The sequence below is a fragment of the Etheostoma spectabile genome, unplaced genomic scaffold (genome assembly GCF_008692095.1).
Source record: "Etheostoma spectabile isolate EspeVRDwgs_2016 unplaced genomic scaffold, UIUC_Espe_1.0 scaffold48, whole genome shotgun sequence".
Taxonomy (NCBI): Eukaryota; Metazoa; Chordata; class Actinopteri; order Perciformes; family Percidae; genus Etheostoma; species Etheostoma spectabile.
Genome location: NW_022605618.1, coordinates 127,137 through 146,175, shown reverse-complemented (window position 1 = coordinate 146,175; position 19,039 = coordinate 127,137). Strand labels below are relative to the sequence as shown.

General features: G+C 39.9%; 1 protein-coding gene across 5 annotated transcripts in view; it reads right to left on the bottom strand.

Moving 5' to 3' along the window:
- asb7 (ankyrin repeat and SOCS box containing 7) overlaps positions 1 to 19,039 on the bottom strand; it is a 58,998-nt gene that overhangs the window by 5,586 nt on the left and 34,373 nt on the right. For 2 of the 5 annotated variants that reach the window (XM_032511836.1, XM_032511837.1), the window contains 3 exons: positions 18,373 to 18,584; positions 15,874 to 16,479; positions 3,422 to 10,734 (listed from right to left, as the gene is read on the bottom strand). In XM_032511836.1, coding sequence (XP_032367727.1) covers positions 10,595 to 10,734; positions 15,874 to 16,479; positions 18,373 to 18,584 — 958 coding nt within the window. In that variant the 3' untranslated portion in view covers positions 3,422 to 10,594. Of the gene's footprint in view, positions 1 to 3,421; positions 10,735 to 15,873; positions 16,480 to 18,372; positions 18,802 to 19,039 lie in introns of those variants that run through there. The other 3 variants (XR_004331362.1, XM_032511838.1, XM_032511835.1) reach the window with 3 other exon arrangements.

The following is a 19,039-nucleotide window of genomic DNA, read 5'->3' as shown; positions in this document are numbered from 1 at the left end:
GAAATCCAATCCTTGTGTCATTCTCAAAACTTTTGGCCATGACTGTACGTGGGGACACAAACCTACGCCGGACCCTACCCCCTACCCATAGCCCAATGTGCACTTCTCGAAAAATGTACATGTTGCGGCCACGCACGTAGCTTGACCGTTGCTTGGTAGCAGGGGCGGGTTGGCCATCTGGCAATTCTAGCAAATGCATTTGGCCAGTCAGCAACGGCCTGGTCCCGAGATGGGCCGACCGACCCAATCATAGGCTACTCAAATATGGACGCTCAATCAAAATCAAGCACGGTTCAGGCTGGACCGGACCCTCCCATTGGTCAGACTGCTCTGGGGGACCGGCTGCATAGCGAGAAGCCACTGCTGACGGGCGCAGAGCTTCGCCAGAGCCCCAACTGCTGTCTGTCCACGCGGCTGTCTGATGGTTTTAGTATCAAATTGAGAAAGTTTCATTACCAGACAAAAACGTTTTGTCACGTTAAAAAGTAGTCCAATTCGGTGTTTTGGTAGAATTGGTTTTAAAGCCTGACGCAAAGTGTAGGCCCGTAGGAGTAGGCTACACATGAAAACCCTGAAAAGCAGCGTTGTGGTTCTCCTTTTTTCTGCTGTGCCCCCATTCACGTAGTGTTTAGTTTTAAACTGCAATTAATCTGTGGTTCACATGTTGGCATGAACTGTGATTAAATGCTTATCAAAATAAACCCCTAGATGTATTAAGACAGTGGTTCTCAACCGGTGGGGCGCGCCCCCCCGGGGGGGCGCGGACTCTCTCCCGGGGGGGCGCGAGTAGACTACAGGATGGGAGGGGAAAAAAACTGAAAAAAATAAATAACTAATAATTTATTTATTTTTTCTTCAAAAGCTAAAAATCTAGCGACTTTTAATGGTGTTTTTGGAGACTTTTGTAGTGTTTGTAGACTCGAAAGCACGAATCACTCTGCAGTTAGGCCTACTGTGCTCAACCACGGGAGATGCCGTGAGCCCCTCTCCCGTCCAAAAGCACTCACAGTCAGCAGTAGCCTCGCGCAGCAGGCACAGCCTGCAGTCAGAGCAGAGAGAAGACACACACCCGCATGCGCACTTCGATCCTGTATTCTTTAACCTGTACGTCAAAAGGCACAACTCTGCCGTGCCTTTGTACGTAAATGTGTTATGCCAGTAATCGTCTCCGTTAGATATCAAACATGAACCAATTAAAATCGAGATCTTACTGTCCCTTTGCGTAGCTGACGTCATTACACCAGCTACGTTGTAAGCGCAATCCCCGCGAAATACAAAGTCGAAATGACAGCAGCGGAGTCCGCCGATATCACAGCGGTGAGGAACTTCTCTAAACTCGATTTTAATTCAAAAAAAGAACTAATAGCAACATGGAGGTCTACGCCAGCCTTAAATGGACTCCTGCAGCAAAAGGGACAAATACTCGTCGCATCGTTTCAAACTGACTGGTATGGAAGAAAAGCTGTGGCTATGTGGCCGTGCTAACAGTGAGCGGCGGGACCTCTACGGGGTCCTGGATCTGAACAACCTGCCTGCAGCTTTAACCAAGCAGGAAAAACCGTCAGCTCATATAATACCGGCAACTACAGCTTCGCACATTTTCCACCCTGAAACGGATCAAAACATCCAGTCGGAACCGGACCGGGCCAGCAGGTCTTCCAGCCCTCGCCGAGTCAGAGACAATGCAAACTAAAGCGCCGTAAAGACGAGTTTTACACAACGCTGTGATCGACGTCTTCACGAGAAAGCGTCGGATGGATTTTATGTACAAATCTACCGATTGGTGAGTAAAACTATTTTAAAACAATTCAAAACAATTTGCGACGTACTTTAAAGAGGATTATCGATCTTTTGCGTGGGTTCGAGATCCGTTTGTGTGCACAGCAAACGAGCTATCAATGGATATGCAGGAACAGCTTATTGAGCTGAAGAGTGACAGTCGACTGAAGGAACTCTTTAGCTCCTGCCCTCTTTCGTCCTTCTGGGCATCATTGATGCAGGAATACGCTGAACTCTGTGACGTCGCCTTGAAGATTCTCCTTCCTTTCGCGTCAACATATTTGTGTGAGGCTGGATTCTCAAAAATGACTGCACTCAAAACTAAATACCGGGCACCCAGATAGCTCAGTGGGTAGAGCGGGTGCCATGTACAGAGGCTTGCCTCGACGCAGCGGACCCGGTTGCCCCTTTGCTGCATGTCACTCCCCCCTCTCTCCCCCTTCACACATCACTGTCACGCATTCTAATAAAGGGAAAAAAAAACCCCGAAAAATAACTTAAAAAAAAACAACTAAATACCGTAATGTGCACAAATAGGGATGATTTGAGGCTATGTTTATCAAACATTGAGCCAAGAATTGAGGATCTTTGCAAGGCAAAGCAGGCTCAGGTCTCACATTAATATCACCAACCTGCAAGCTTCTTTACAAAATGCAGATGATGCTGACTACTATTAGACCTAGTAATAATAACAATAATAAAGCATAAATAAATATCAGAGGTCTGGTGCCAATTCCCAATTATAGCAATAGCCTAGTAATGATAATAGGCCTACTGATGATGATGATGATGATGATGATGATGATGATGATGATGATAATGATAATAATAATAATAATAACAATAAAGCATGTAACCTCATATAAATATATAGCAATAGCCTAGTAATGATGATAGGCCTAATACTACTCATAATAATACTAATAATAATACTACTACTACTACTAATAATAATATCTGCAAGCTCACATTAGAAGTCTGGTACTACTGCCAATTATAAAAATAGCCTAGTAATGATAATAGGCATACCTACCGCTACTGATGATGATAATAATATTAATAATAATAATGTGGGCCTAAAAATAATAGCCTATCTATCTATCTATCTATCTATCTATCTATCTATCTATCTATCGTTCTATCGTTCGTGGTGTGTGGGGCGTTGGGCACTAGGGCCCCAACTACAATGAACCAGCTTTGGGGGGGCCCAGCTTGCAAAAGGTTGAGAACCCCTGTATTAAGAAAACCAAGAAGATGTAATTACTATGTCGTGCTACTAGCTGATAGCTGGCAGTTTGGTAACAGAGACGTTAACGTTACATCCATACTACAGGCTTGTATTACAACATAATCAGTGTTGGGAGTAAGGCATTACAGATGGAACGCAATTACAGTAATGCATTTCTTTTTGCTGTAACGCAGTAATATAACGCATTACTAATACAATTTCTGTAATATTATAATTGTTACAATCTGTGTAATGTGAGTTAAAACACATTTTAACCCAACATTTCAGTGTGTCCGAACAGCTGACAGATATAAACATGTTGGGAATTAACGTTTAGGCTGGTAATAGCATTACATTTTATCAGCAAAAGTGGAAAGTAAATTAATCACACACAGCAAAAAACAGCAGACAGTCTCAAAACGTTAACTTTAGTTTATTCATACATTTTGCTTTTTACGTTTGAAAATCTGCATATTCTGTATATTCAGTAGTTAAATGGTGTGGAAGACTTACAGCCATTTGACGGCCACATAAAACATGTATGAAGTGTATCCCTGACGTCGACGACCAAAGGCTGCTGAGGAACCGATCGGAGAAGGCAGTCAATGTGTGACAAAGTCTTTCACACGCAATACAAAACTGCTGTTGTAAAATGGTCTTGTATCAAATCCAGAATCAGGTACAGAAAGACCGACAGCATGGAACATGAAACGGAACTGAAATGTTGTAAATATTCTGGCATGATTAACACTTAAAAACCTTCAGTTTATTTACACTCACATCTGGGAATACTACAAGATCAAAATGATCAGTGAGTCAAAAGGAAGGGCTGCATCCATTTTGCTATTTATAACGAATTAGCACTAAAAGTAAATTTAGATTGAAACCTGGCCATATGCAAAATCACAAAACTCACACTTAAATTAGTGAAAGTAAATGCCCATCACAGCTACTGCTTCTTTTAGAGGATACAGCCTACAAAAGTGTGTCATTCTGAATACTACTGGGTTGTACATATATTGTACACCAAGAGACACTACCCTAAAGAGCAAACTAATGTCATCCTTATCCAAATAAAAGTTTAGCGTTTAAACGGCTGACAATAGTTGATACCAGAGGTCAACTATATATGTGTAACATTCCAAAATCTGTAATGATTGACAACTTAATTTCATATTTCAACAGCTGGCAAATGATGACCCAATGGACCCATGCTATGTTTACAAAATACTTTTTAAGACTACAAGGGCATCATTAAACAAAAGTCAATGCAGCATTCATTTAATTAGGGCCCCTATAAACTGTGTGATAACAACAGTCTTACAGGTTCATCTCATCTCACATTGTGTGAAATGGTCCAATACAATCTTGGTTGCAATCTGTGTTATCAATTTTGAAGCATGCCACAAATATGATGAACGTTTGGTGAATCTACATAGAGAAAGATCTACTATCTACTCACATCATGTTTTCAAAATGCAGCAATAGCACTGACACTTAACAAAAATAAATAAGAAGTGCCTATCAGATAAACCGATGGGGGAGGGTGTATAACCGCAGACACGTCCTCCCCCTCCTTCTCTTCATAGTGGTCAGCTTCATCTATCAAGCCTTATAGAGCTGGCTCAATTATGCTGTTATAGTTTTAGACTGCCGGGGGACGTCCTTTGATACACTTGGATGTTGGATGATGGATGTTGCATTCAAGTCCCAGAAATGCTCGTTACTATCTTATCTCTAGAGAGTTTATTCCCCCTGAAGTCCTTGTGTTTTTTGGCCCCGCAGTTTTCCTTGGATTAGGGTGGCACCTAAATCATGGTTCCAGCTGTCGCCGTGGTCCTGCTCTGTGCCCTGCTACACCCTGCAGTGCCCTTCTACGCCCTACTACATCCTGCTATGCCTTGCAGTGCCCTGCTACACTCTGTAGTGCTCTGCTACGCCATGAACTCCTACAACTACTATTTCTAGTCATAGCTCCATTATCTTTATTGTGACTACAATTGCCAATGTCCATCACACCCCCAACCAACACCGGCAGTTGGGGGTACCAAGAGCCTGGGTCTTTCTGAGGTTTCTCCCTACAAGGCAGTTTTGTTTAGCACTCCAGGTTTCTGCCTAAAAAGAAGTTTTTCCGCGCCATTGTCACTCTAAAAGCTTGCTCTTGTGAGAATTACTGGAATTGTTGGGTCTTTGTAAATTAAAGTGTGTGGTCTAGTCCAACTCTATTAGAGAACTTTTGTTATGATTTGATACTATAAATGAAATTGAATTGAAATAATTAATTAATCAGATATTAACTTGCTTAAATGGTATGTACAGTGTTGGGACTAACATGTTACAAATAAAATTTTGGTGATATCATAGCCATTATACCCTTTACAATCTCAGTAATGCGAGTTACAACGTATTTTAACTCAACATTTAGTTTTTTTTTTTTTTTTTTAAGAATTCACCAACACCGCAAAACATTTCTTCACAGTAAAAACAAAACAAAAACGTGAGCATCATTTCCTGTTGCTGTATTGGATTGTTAAGATGACTGCAGAGACCAATACATTTGCCAGATGAATATTATTTTCAGGAGTTATGACGTTGAAGCGAGGTGCTGTCCCATCTCTGATCCCGTGGTCAGAGCCAGAACCAGAGACGGTACAGACAACATCTGTATCCCAACAGGTGACAGTGTGTCCGAGCTGCTGACAGATGTTGAAAATTAATGTTTAGGCTTGCTACATATGAATATCATTATAGCCTTGTATTGTATTTTATCAGATGTGGAAAGTTACTATGCTGTACTTCAATACAACTGTCATTTGAGTATTTTTATTGCTTAGCACATGTTTTCTAAGGAAGGAAATGAACTCCACACATTTTTTTTTTTTTTTTTTTTACACAGTGTAAAGGGGCCTTTAGGAACACAAAGAACACTCTGGCAGTGTCCATCACATTCAGGAAAATAGAAGGTTGCATTTGGAAAAAGGCTTTAAAATAGGTCAGGTCTTTTCATCTGTTACGCTGTATTCGGTTTAGAAAGGCAGACTTTGATAGATGCAGCCCCTAAAATTGGATACACAAGTGTATGTTTGTGGTCTTAGCTGTATTCATATCCCTTTAGTAGCCCATTTACTGTCGGTTTGTAGTCTTGTTTAAAGAAATAAATAAAAATAAGTTTTAATCTCAGTTTACCTGCATACAGCATGCAGTTCATAATGTATACCCCTTTCACAAAATGTCCTAATTCAAAGTTGCAGACAAACACTAACATGTTACTGCAGGTGAACATTGTTACAATGGATTTGTGAATACGACATTTTTGGAAAACCAACTTTAAGTGCCACATAATGTCACTACAAATTTCGAACACATGCAGAAACAACAACAAAAATAGTTCCTGTGGCATGGGCATTATTTAACTCCCAAATCCTACATTTTATTTTGAATTGTCAAAAATTAAAAATTCACAGTATAATCTCCACAACAGTTACCTGCAAGAGATGATGAATTTTAAGAAAGCACCCAACATTTCTGCCATAAAAATCAAACGTTGATTCCAAATTATTCTTGTACAACAAAGTACTTCAACTCAAACTTAAAAATACTCACACCAAACTTTAAATACATTAAGAATACCAGAGATCATTGCTTAAATAAATTCTACAAAAATATTTGTTGTACATGTAACATATTTACATCGACAGTAGCTTCTAGCGATTGTATCAGTGTTATCCAAAACAGACCTTATTGTTCATGATTTCCTCAACAACTGCTTTATCACAGGGCATTTACTCCAAACTTGAATGTACGTCTACTTTTAGTGTAAAAAAGGAAATGATTTATAGTTGATCACTGCAGAACATTGTTACTGTTCAACTGGTTGTATCAACATATTTCTAACCATGAAGTTCCAAAATAATTTCAACTGCAGGTTATAATCTTGTTTGTGTCATTTTAAAATACCAATGTATCTGTGCTACTTATTCTTGCATATCAGAAAAAAACAAACAAATAAGCAATTTTTTAGTCCATCTAATCCTGTGTATTATTTTTTAAGATTCACTCTCTGATTTGGTCATAGCACACAGTGGCAGCTTTAACCCTTAAAAATGTCCTCTCGGCTTACTGTGGATATTTGAAAATTCCAAAGCATCAGCAGTGAGCCTGGAAGACATTTTGTAGCCTGATCATTTAGGCTGAATATTATCAATCTCACAGTGTACAGATTGAGCCTAACTCAGAACTGGTGGGCCCCCGCTAATTTAAGAATTTACGCCAGACGCACGATTAACTGCCTGAGCAATGCAGAATTGTGCAAATGACACTGCATTTCTTGAGCTGGCAACTGTTGGAAATAGAGGTCAATGGGCACAGGGTAGATGGAGACAATATGCATATAAATGATAAAAAAATTTGCCTATGATAGAGATTTTAATTATGTTGCACTATTGGGATAATTCATGTTGAAGATGCGATCTACCCACAAAGTTTAGAGCCACGAGCTGCAACCCGCTGCAACGCATCATCACCATCTTAAACAAGCATGAAAAAGAGTGAAAACAAAAGAGCGCAACATCCATTATTTGGACTTGGTTTGGATTTAAGCCGTCCGATGAGCAGCAGCAACAATACTCTGTAGAGTGTGTGGGACAGTTCCGGCTAAGAGAGGTAACCCCAAGATCCAGTCTGAAGAACGCAGGACAGAAAAGCAGGAACTGACCCAGACTACTATCTAACAGTAATTTTCAAAAGGTACTCCTTACAGTAGGAAAGAGCCCGCAATGGATTTAATTTACCGGCGCCATAACGGTTTACCTGTGTAAGGACATGGTCCCTTTTCACACGGTAGAGAGAGGTCATTTTACAGAAGAACGCCAAGTATGAAACACTACAGATAATGGAACAAACTTGGTCAATGCAGCATCTCTGAGTGATTGGAACAGGCTGCAATGCTTCGGACACAAGCTGCACCATCGGTAGGTTAAAACGTTTTGTGTATAATATTAAAATATTTGAACATTACACTGTAATATTTGTCTATATTACTGCATAGTAATGTTGTATTTGACAAACAGGAAAACCAGACACCTGGTACCCACTTGGCAAGATACAGATGTATTGGAATCTATAGGCAAGCCCATTGGCCCACTGCTGGAATTCACAGACGTACTGTCTGGAGAACAGTATGTCAGTATGTGTGTGTCGTACATCAATCCTGTTCTCCATCTTTTCAACAACAATGTTCTTGCTGCAGCTGATGATGAAGAGTCATCCTAGAGTAATTAAAAGAGCAGCACTCCGACCCAGGAATGGTTGACCTGCTGGATATGGCCTCATTGGTTGACCCATTGGTCGATACATATATAGCTGATGACCACCAGGAGTTCATCAAGACCAGAGTGGTAGCAGTTATTCTGTCACTGTTGGAGGTGCAAGCTGCAACGGTCACAGAGCCACACACAAGCTGCAGCTAAAGCAGCTGAAATAGCTGGTAAGATGCAATCCAAGAGGGTGAAACGGAGCCTGGGAAGCTTTTTCAAAAATGCCTCGGATGGAACAGCTGCTCTCTTTGACGGAGCGTATATAGATTCCACTGTAAACATACCCATTAATTCTGTAAACATGAGATGGCGCTTGCTTTAAGAAAATGTAAATATATATATACGTTTCAGAAAATCATTTCTGGCAATTATTCTGTTGTTGAAACATTTTTTTGGGATTGCCTCAATTTGTATTTTATGCTCTTTAAATTACCATATCATTGTATTAGTTTTGGATTGGTGTTTTTATAATGTTTCATACGGTGTGTTTTGTAGGCTTTTTTCTCTAACTACTGTATAAAATGACAAACCTCTGTGCGCATATGTGCAGCAGTTCAGCTGCAATACTTTTAGTATCGTTTTCAAAACGTTTGCTTTGTGGTTCTGTGAATACATTATTTACCGTTTTAATAATCCTGCATATTTACTTATACTGACGCTCATAATTTACAGAAACTCGAAAATCAACTATTTTTTGAAAGTCCATGTCAAAAATATGAGCGTCACTGTGACAATCTATCACATTTTTGACATGGCAGGCTGTCCAAACTGACCATTCAATTCAAAAGTATGCCAAATTTCAGAATATAAGGAACTGAGCCTAAACGTCTTACATTTTGCATACTTTTGAATGGAGTAAGCAGAGTTCCCATTTGTCACTGTTTGGAGGGTTTTACGCTTCCAGCAATGTTGGGTGCCACAGGGTCCGAACAAAGATGGAAACACCCCCTTTGTGGGTGGCAACAACATATTACAAAATCACAGCTCTGACAAGTTTGAGAAAACATTTTCCCTAACAAGTCCAATTCCGGAACTTGAAAAATCGTAGCTCGAGCACAGAGACTTGGAGCAGAACGATGGCTGTCGTACATGGTCCTTTCCGGATATTAATGCATATTTTAAATCGGTTCTGAATTTTTTAGGGGTACACGTGTTGACAGCAGGGGGCTGACAAATGAACAAATGTCCTGAACGCTAAATGGGCATGCTTGCTAACTGTCAAAGTTTCTCTAGATTACAAATTACATCACAGTCTTTGACCCTACTCAATTTGTGACGTCCTGGGTAAAAGCTGGCCATCGTCATAATGTGGAATGTTGATTTATTTTTTTGGATAATTTTCATAAAAAACAAAAATTTCCCAGACAAATTTGTGTGTGTGTGTGTGTATATGTGTGTGTGTTTCTGACTTGCTGGCAGTTTTGCTCTAGAATACATTGTTGACCCCTGACTACAAAGGTTGTTGTGTGGTACATGCCCCATGAACTGCTGTAATGAATTTGATTGATCAATCAGGTAATTTGAGAACTCAATTTTTAAAAATGTGTATGAAGTATTACAGTTTCATTACACTGAAGCACGGCCCCTTCTCCCGCACTGGAGAAAAAATTGACCCCCCCACCCTTCAAAGGGGCACAACATGAGTGCTATTTGCCTAAAAATTCTGAACAATTGGAGATGTTGGTAGTGAATACCAGGCTTGAAACCAGGTTATTATGGGAAGTAGAGTCACTATTGGGTGATGAAACTAAATCAGGGAGTGTACCTTGTCGAGTGTTTCTTTAAAGCTATCATTTTTTGAGTAGCTCAACAATTTGCTAATTTTGAGACAGAAAGAAAATCATCGTAACTGCTGCAATTTGAGTTTAGTCTATTATAGTACAAAAAGACTCATTGGCAAGTATGCACTTGATGACAATCAGACCCACTGAGGATAACATCATGCACATGTTTACAGTGACAACATAAATGTTTATAATGCTAACTGTAGTAACAATGCTATCTGTCAAATGAGGTTTTCTTTTTTCCAAAACACACCATTACCTTAGCTCACGTGGTGGGTCCATTTCCATTTTTCAATCACTGTTCGCAATGTAAAAAAGACTCAAATGGAAAGCGGGCACAAAACTGGACAACCAAACGAGACTAACTATCCTTCCTTCAGCATGTACACAACAGACCTGTGGACATTCCTTCCAGACAAAGAGCATAGTGATTGCATAGTCTTTATACATGATAGCAGAGAGTTTTAGTCACCATTGTATTGTTGCCTTCACACATTGTCAAACTTGTGTTTTAAATAGTCTTTCATAACCTTTGCAATTGGTAGATCCTCCAACAATTTCAAGCTTTGGAGGCCAATGCAGTGACGGATTTTTATTCGACACAAGTCTTGTAGAGTCCGAGGTTGTCCTGAAAGAGGAACAGAAACAGTTATTACACAGTGGAATAACACCTGCAGCTAAATATGGAAGAGCAAAAGCATTAAAGGCCAATGTGTGTGGATTTTAAAAAGTCTGACTTTGGCATATTCTAGTGGTAGTATCAAAACTAAACTGTTTGAATTGATTGCAATCTCAACACTCCAATGTTGCACATCAATCATCAAGCTTAAATGTTCCTCTTTCAGCTGAAGAGCCTTCCACACGCTTTAATCAGTACCCCAAATCACTTAGCATTCACACTGTTATCAGCTGTATGCAAACAGGTGGGAAGAATCCCATTGATTCCAGGAAGTGATGTGTGGGTTTATTATCTGTCTGATGTGGGTAAAGTGACTCCTCTGCCATAGACTCTTCTACTCCCCATCACAGAAAACACCCACTGAGCTCCTACTCCGCACTATTGTCACTTTGGTGAGCAGGTACAACCTCCTGGGAGTTGTGCTTTACAATTTTAGGCACTACCACTGATTTTGATGAAACTTGAAATTATATGGTATGGCACAATATATATATATATATATATATATATATATATATATATATATATATATATAATAGAAATTAAATATTATATATATATATATAATATTATATAATATATTGTATATAATATTTTTTTTAAATCCTATTGCGAAATCATTGCCGCAATAACCACACTGTGAAAAGGCTGCGATGAGGTTTTTGGGTTAGTAATATCAAGGCGCCCAGGTAGCCGCGCGCACACACACACACACACACACACACACAACCACACACATATATATATATATATATATATATTTTAGGGATGAGCGAGTACAGCATTATCTGTATCTGTATCTGTTTACCACATTAATTATCTGTATCCGGATCCGTACTCGGACTGGGCGGGGCCTAAACCGGAAGTGGTCAGATTTAACCGGGAAGTGGGTCGGGTTCTCTTGAAATGTGCGGGCTTTAACCGGTATGTTATTTAAGCATGCAATTGATATGAGTTGATCAAAAATTATTATATTTATTGCTGATTTGAAAACTATTTACATGACAGCATCAAGCTTCAGCTCAATGGTGTTGTCATGGTAAATGTAAAATGTAATGAACAAGAGTTTTCATACTCAATATAACTTTATTTTTTTAACTTTTAATTTTTTTCTGATCAGTGTGATCTTTTTTATTTTCACACCAGGTATATGTGTGTGTGTTTGTGTGTGTGTGTGTGTGTGTGTAAGAGAGAGACACACACAGAGAGAGGGGGGGGGGCAGCTGACTGTAAAAAAAAATAAAAAATCTCCGATGGCAGAGACCCAACAGGAGTTGCATTTAAACCAAGCAGCATGTCTGAAACCCACGTCCACCAGAAATCTACTGGTTACTATGTAAGGACTACAAACCCCACGTTCACCAGAAATCTACTGGTTACTATGTAAGGACTACAAACCGAAGTTAAAAACAAACCTGAAGCTGAAGAAACCCTAAACGTTAACGGAACAGATCCGCAGACCTGATTGACTGACGGAGCGGGAGCGAGCGAGAGAGAGGTAATTCACTTACCAGCGGTGGTAAGTGAATTGCATGAGCCACGCTCAGCCTGCGTCGACCATCCAACGTTGAAACGCCGAAATCTATGAACAATCTGACGGAAAACAATAATTATGTAATATAAAGTCTACTTGTGTTTTGTTGGGGGGTTTAGGAACACAACAGGACGTCCCCACACCGCAAAACCATGCTGCAAATCGCTGGAAAGCTTTTTCTGGTGTGAGTGTCCAGTAAACTGTAGGGGCCACAAATTCACCAAAAACGTCAATGTTACGTATGTCTGCTGGCCCCTTGAGATGAACAGCAAACAGTCAAATAACATAGTGTATTTTGATAAGTGGATTTAAGTTTTAATTGTTTTATGAATTGTATGAAAAAAAAAAAAAAAACTCCATGCCCCTAGTTGGCCATAAAATCCAATTATTCATTTTCCTTTGCACAAAGGAAAATATATATAAAATATAACAATGTATCTAAAATCAAAGGTTATGTTTTTGTTTCCATAAATGAGGCATGCTCAGGAGGTGATATTAAATGCAAGTTCCAGGTACTTTTGGGAAGAAGTGTATTGTTCAACTTTTGTTTTTGTCAAAGAAGGAAAAGAAAATCTCAATATTCCATACTATTGAATCACAGTACTTTGCAATAAATGAAAATCACAATACAAACCGAATCAGCACCCAGGTATCGTGGAAGAATGAGATCGGGACAAAGCAGCATATCGCACCAGCATCCAAGCTCAGGTTATGAGAGGCCCAGGTAATGAACCGTACCAACAGCACAGAGTGATATTCTTTTGTTCAGTATACAGCCAAAGAATATGAATTATAAAGGCCAATTTATACAATTAATTTACTTTAACTAAGTACAGTGTTGGATTAAATGACATTTTAGTCAATGAATGCAAAAACTAGCCTTAGGTCTACAGGCTGCCAGAGTCATCAGGAGGTTGATGCATTTTTTTTTTAATAACTCATGGACTTTGAAGATCACAAATCTAGATGTGTTAGTTGAAAGTGACAGACATATCTGTATGGTGGTAAGATTTTAGCTTTGTTTGAAGTTGGAACCTTTATATGAGGACAGTTGTACATGTTGCAATATTTGACATGAGGAAAATCTACAGGGAGCAACAGTGACGTGTGCAGCAGGTGAAAAGGGCTGGGTGCCTTTCATACTCCGTGGGACGAGCCTTTCATGGCATATGAGTTAATCCAGGATGGTAGAGGTGTAATCAGGAACCCAGCAGATATGTGATCTGGCTGAGGGTTTGGAGTCTCTGAAAAGGCTTGTCTGAATCACTGCACAGCTCTTTGATAGCTTTGATATCAAAGTGCAGGGGGCAGTGGAGGAATGCAGCCATTGTTCCCTCTCAATCATAATGCTTCAGGTAATGTGCTCTCCTGTTCCTCCACCCTGGGATTGTTCTGGGACTGAACAGTAGTCATTCTAACCTTGTGCTGGCAAGCAGCCCTCTTTCACTCTTCACATAACAAAAAAAAACTCACTTTTTGTACTAATCTCAGAATCCTTTTTTTACACTCCATCCACCTGCATGTATTTTCATGGATCAAAACTAGTTGAACGTATACTGCAAGTCATAATGTCTTAATAAATTTATATATATATAAAAAAATGATGTAGATTAAAGCTATAGTGTGAGTTTCTGCCACCCACATGAGGTGTGTCCACATGAGACAAGCCTTCCGTGATCGCAGAATGCCCCCCCCCCTCCTCCCTTCACACAGTTGCTGGTAGCCAAGGAGGACACGGAGGATTGAAAAAACATGATAGACTCTTTAGAAGAGGTAATTATCTTCACTTGACTTTCTGCGCAGGAAAGTCCCCGGACGACACAATCTTCTGAAAATATCCATACTGAGAAACACAGAGAGAGTTTTGTGGAGCTGATAGTCTTAATTAGTTTATCAACTCATTTGGCAATGGCATAAATATCAAAAAGTTACACACTAAAGCCTTAAGTCCAATCTAGCAAGTCCAACTCAAGTAAAATAAGTGCAAAACAGCCAATACTCAAAAAGGCAAGATTTATACAGTATATTTACACTGAACCAAATTATAAACGCAACACTATAAACGCAAAATAATCTCTCTCTCAACCTGTGCAATAATCCTGCTGTCTAATCAACATCTTGAAATGCCACACCTGTAAGGTGGATGGATTTTCTCGGCTAAGGAAAAGGGCTCACTAACACAGATTTAGACAGACTTGTGAACAATATTTGAGAGAAATAAGCATTTTGTGTACATAGAAAAAGTTGTAGATCTTTGAGATCAGCTCATGAAAAATGGGGGGGAAATAAAAGTATTGCACTTGTAATTTTGTTCAGTATATGTTTAAGCTTTATTATTTTCCTGTCTATTGACTTTGAATTGTATCTATAGATCATTAATTTCAAATGAATGTTTGTAACACTAAGTTAACATGCACATAATATTCTGGTTTTTGCTCCAATTCCGACGATATTCCAAAAGATATTCTGACTGGGCGGCTGTGGCTCAGTGGTAGAGCGGTTGCCTGCCAATCGGAAGGTTGGTGGTTCGATCCCCGCCCCTGCAGTCATTGTCGAAGTGTCCTTGGGCAAGATACTGAACCCCGAGTTGCCCCCGGTGCTGCGCATCGGAGTGTGAATGTGTATGAATGTTTATCTGATGAGCAGGTGGCACCTTGTACGGCAGCCCCGGCCACAGTGTATGAATGTGTGTGAATGGTGAATGTTCCCTGTAGATGTAAAAGCGCTTTGAGCAGTTGTTAAGACTGGAAAAGCACTATATAAATACAGCACATTTACATTTACATTTACTAAGCTGTTTACATGGCTAATGAAAGTGAGTATCCCACTAATATTCCCGTAGCCGTGCAAAACAGAAACGTTTATCAGCAGCGGCGGACTTTTTGGACCATGGGCCACTTTCATTGTTTCAACCAGCTTCAAATGGAAAATTTAGGTGCAATGTGTGTGCATATCCAAAAACCGGTTGATATAAAAGCATTTGATAATGTATCTGTGTTTCTCCATCTTATCAGATCTCCAGCCTTGCAAACTGTTGGCTGGTTGGTTTGTGTAAAGAAACCATAGCAACACACAGAGCTGACCATAAGCCTGAGGTAAAAACTTGAAACCTGATTGATACGCATATTCTGAATGCACTGTATACATTTCCAAAGAATGCCTCTGAACCCGAACAATACCGGAATATTTCCCCCCCCCTTATTCAGATTTCAAACCAATTCCCTAAGATTATTTGTTAAATGATGACAAGTGACGAATTGATTGCAGAAAACTCCTTGATAACTAATTATTGAAGGATTTATAGCTGTAATTAATAGTGTAATTAGGGATGTAATGACGCCAAATATTTGCTGGCTGAAACCTTCGGAATATTTTCATTTTCTGTGGTTCTATCAAGTACATTTAATGTAAAAACCCTCAAGGGTTTTTAAATGTCGGTCAGATGTCAAATGTATTAGGATTGTTATTATTAACGGTTATTCATAACATTAACTAGTTTAATTTTTTAACAGATACCTATGTGCAGTAAAGGGTAGTGTGTGGGTAAGACTCACTGGTGACATCCTGTAGGAAGTCCAGACAAGGCCGGCTGATCCCAGACATGCTAACAGACACAGCAACTGGTGTCTGGCCCTCATAGTTCCTGGTGTTGGTATCAGCCCCGTACGTGTAGAGCATCTCGGCGCACAGCACATCGTCCCTGAGGGCAGACAGGTGCAAGGGGGTCTGGCCATCTTCAAGACGTCCGAGATTAGTGTCCGCTCCCCTCTGCAGGAACATGCGGCAGTACGAGTGATTGCCTTTGATGACAGCGTATCGCAATAGGAAGCCGTTTTGAATGTCAATATTGGCACTGTGGTCCAGTAGGATCCGTACACAGCTGGAGCGCTCACGGATGATGGCTAACTGTAGTGGTGTAGTCCCTTTGTCACTCAGCGGATCCACCTCGGCCCTGAACTCGAGGAGGAGACGTACAAACGAGTCGCGGCCGTAGTGGGCGGCCACGTGCAGTGGCGTCCAGCCATCGTTGCTTTTTGCGTTTATAATGTCACTGCGAAACTCAGATTCCAGCATGAGTCGGGCGATACGCGCTCTGCCATGCATAGCGGCATAGTGAAGTGCTGTGAAGCCACCGATAAAGTCTTTCACTGTGGGGTCAGCTGCACAGAGGAAAGTGGAAAGAGTGGAAATGAGAGGAAATTTAATACAGCAGGAGTTGTGCTTTGAGGCTGTGGTGATATGATCTGTGATCAGCTAGGACTACAGTCCACCTGAACTATAATATGCCACAAAGAACCTCTTCACCAGTTCACACAAGTTGTCCTAACGTACAGTTTCCTCTAGCTTTTATACTGCAGGCACACTATGACACTGCAGGATTCTGACAAATACAGTGCATTGGAGTTTAGATACAGTTAAACATTATGACTTGGCAAATGATTTCCTCAACCTTAAAATCTCCTTTAACTGTTAGTATAGATTTCCATTGGGGATGGATTAGGCTACATGACTTTAGAGCAGAAAAACAGAGTATTGGAAAGCCTGTCCATGCTTAAGGGTAGACTGCAACACTACAGAATGATATCTGTTAAGAGAGCGGCACTGTGCTTTGATGTCTGTTTAGACTGACAGCAGACTTTTTTAGCTAATCATTGCCGTAAAGTCGGTTAATATCACTCTGTTTACTCTGAATATTATTCATAATAATTTTTATTGCTCTATTATTGTTGGCATCTTTATACTGCAGCTTATATTGATGTTCTTTATTGTATTTTCTTCTTTATTTCTTGTAGACCACAAACAAACTCAAAATAAAGCTTTGTTAACCATATACTCTCTTCTGGAGCCTGACTCTTCAACGTGAGTTAACTTCATATTGTTCATATTGTATCCAAATTTTGATACCGTCAAACCTCCTCCATATTTTACCGCGGTATACGGTTTTACCGTGACTAATTAAAAATTATGACGTAAGGCTCAGACGGCATCACCAAACTGTTGGCTTGTGCAGACACCGTTCAGAACCTGAATCCCACTAACACTGAAACACCTCTCCCTTCTCATTAGGTTGGAACCCAAAATACTGGCAAACTGTAGAAGTCGTGTTCTTCTTTGAGACCAGGTCACTCGGTGCAAAGACTTGCCGCCATCTCTCTCGCTCTCTCTCTCTCTCTCTCACAGTCACGTGATGACAACCACACAAGCATGTTTTTACTGTTGCTATTTTTAAGACCCGTATTTTTATACCGTATTCCTGCCCAACCCTAGCCTCAACCAGTTAAAAAGGTATGCTTTGTGATGTTAATCCAATACTCTTTTGGTCAAAACCAGTGACTACTTCCTCACAATCTAATATGTAATTTTAGCTATTTACTTAAGCTAACTTATCTTTGCACAGAATCATTTACTGCTTCTTTAAATTGTGGGAGGTCCGAATCCTCCCTTTTAAATAGCGTAAGTCATTTTCCAGGACATTTCAAGAATTTAGGCATTTCTTTTAACACTAGATCATTGTACGGGGGCCAGCCTGTACAATGATCAGCAACATTCAAGGACAAAACTCCCGATTTCAAAGTTTTAGTTGGAACATTAGTAAAAATGTGGCTGTTTTTTTTTTTGTCTGATGAGAGAATAAAGTATCAAAATCTGCATTTCCTTATTATCCCTGGAGTTAATAATGTTCATATAAAAATCACCCATTACCAAACATCATTTTAATGTTTTGTATACGTTTAAATGCTATCCACAGTATTATGTGCAAATACATGCAAAGAGATTATTTTAGATCACATTTTCTACAGATCTAAGCCATATTTGAGTGTGTTAAGGGCCATTTGTCTGACTGTATGTAAATATAATTGTTTCGTTACCTTGCCAAATGAAGAACCTGTGTGACATTATGTTATATACTTTACAACTTGAATGACTTTAAACTTGCTTGCAGAGATGTGAATGAAAGGCTGTATTTTATAGTAAAATACTGACCTCTAGTGCTAAACCCTATCATGGCAACTTCCAGCAAGACAAAAAAAAAAAAAGACAAAGCCTCTGACCTCCGTGCTCAAGAAAGACTCTAACACATCTCTCTTTTCCTTTGGCGGCGGAGAAGTGGAGTAGTGTCCAGCCGTTGGCATCCCGGATCTTAGGGGAGTATCCTTGCTCGAGCATTCTCCTGACGGTGCAGACATCCCCCGCTGCCACTGCAGCCTGGATCTGCAGCTCCTCATGAAGCTCAGGGTTCCTTCTGCAGTGATGGTTCAGCATCCTGTCACATTTCGGAATGGGAATGTTCATCTGTACCTCTGTTAGAAAAAAAACGCTGTTCGACCATCCAAAACAAATATAAACGTTCCACATACATGTCAGTGCTATTTCAACTTGAAATGAACATGTCTGATGCACACAGGCAGATGGGTGCTTAGGAGAATGAAGCCCATAAAAATAAAAAAAATGTAGTACACATTGTCAGCTTTGACTGAAAAACAGACATATATAACATATAAATAAATGACATATTTATGTACTTATCTTGTCCAGTGTTTTCTCAAAATCTAAGTCAACTAGTCTTGCAGCATAATCCCTCCTTTACCATACCCAGGCCCATACGGTGTGGACATTTCACTTAATATGCCAGTGAAAATTAGAGTGTGGTAATGTATCAAGTTCTTTGGGCGCACCGTGAAATACCTTACAGACAAGGTGGTTGGCAAAGTACTTTTC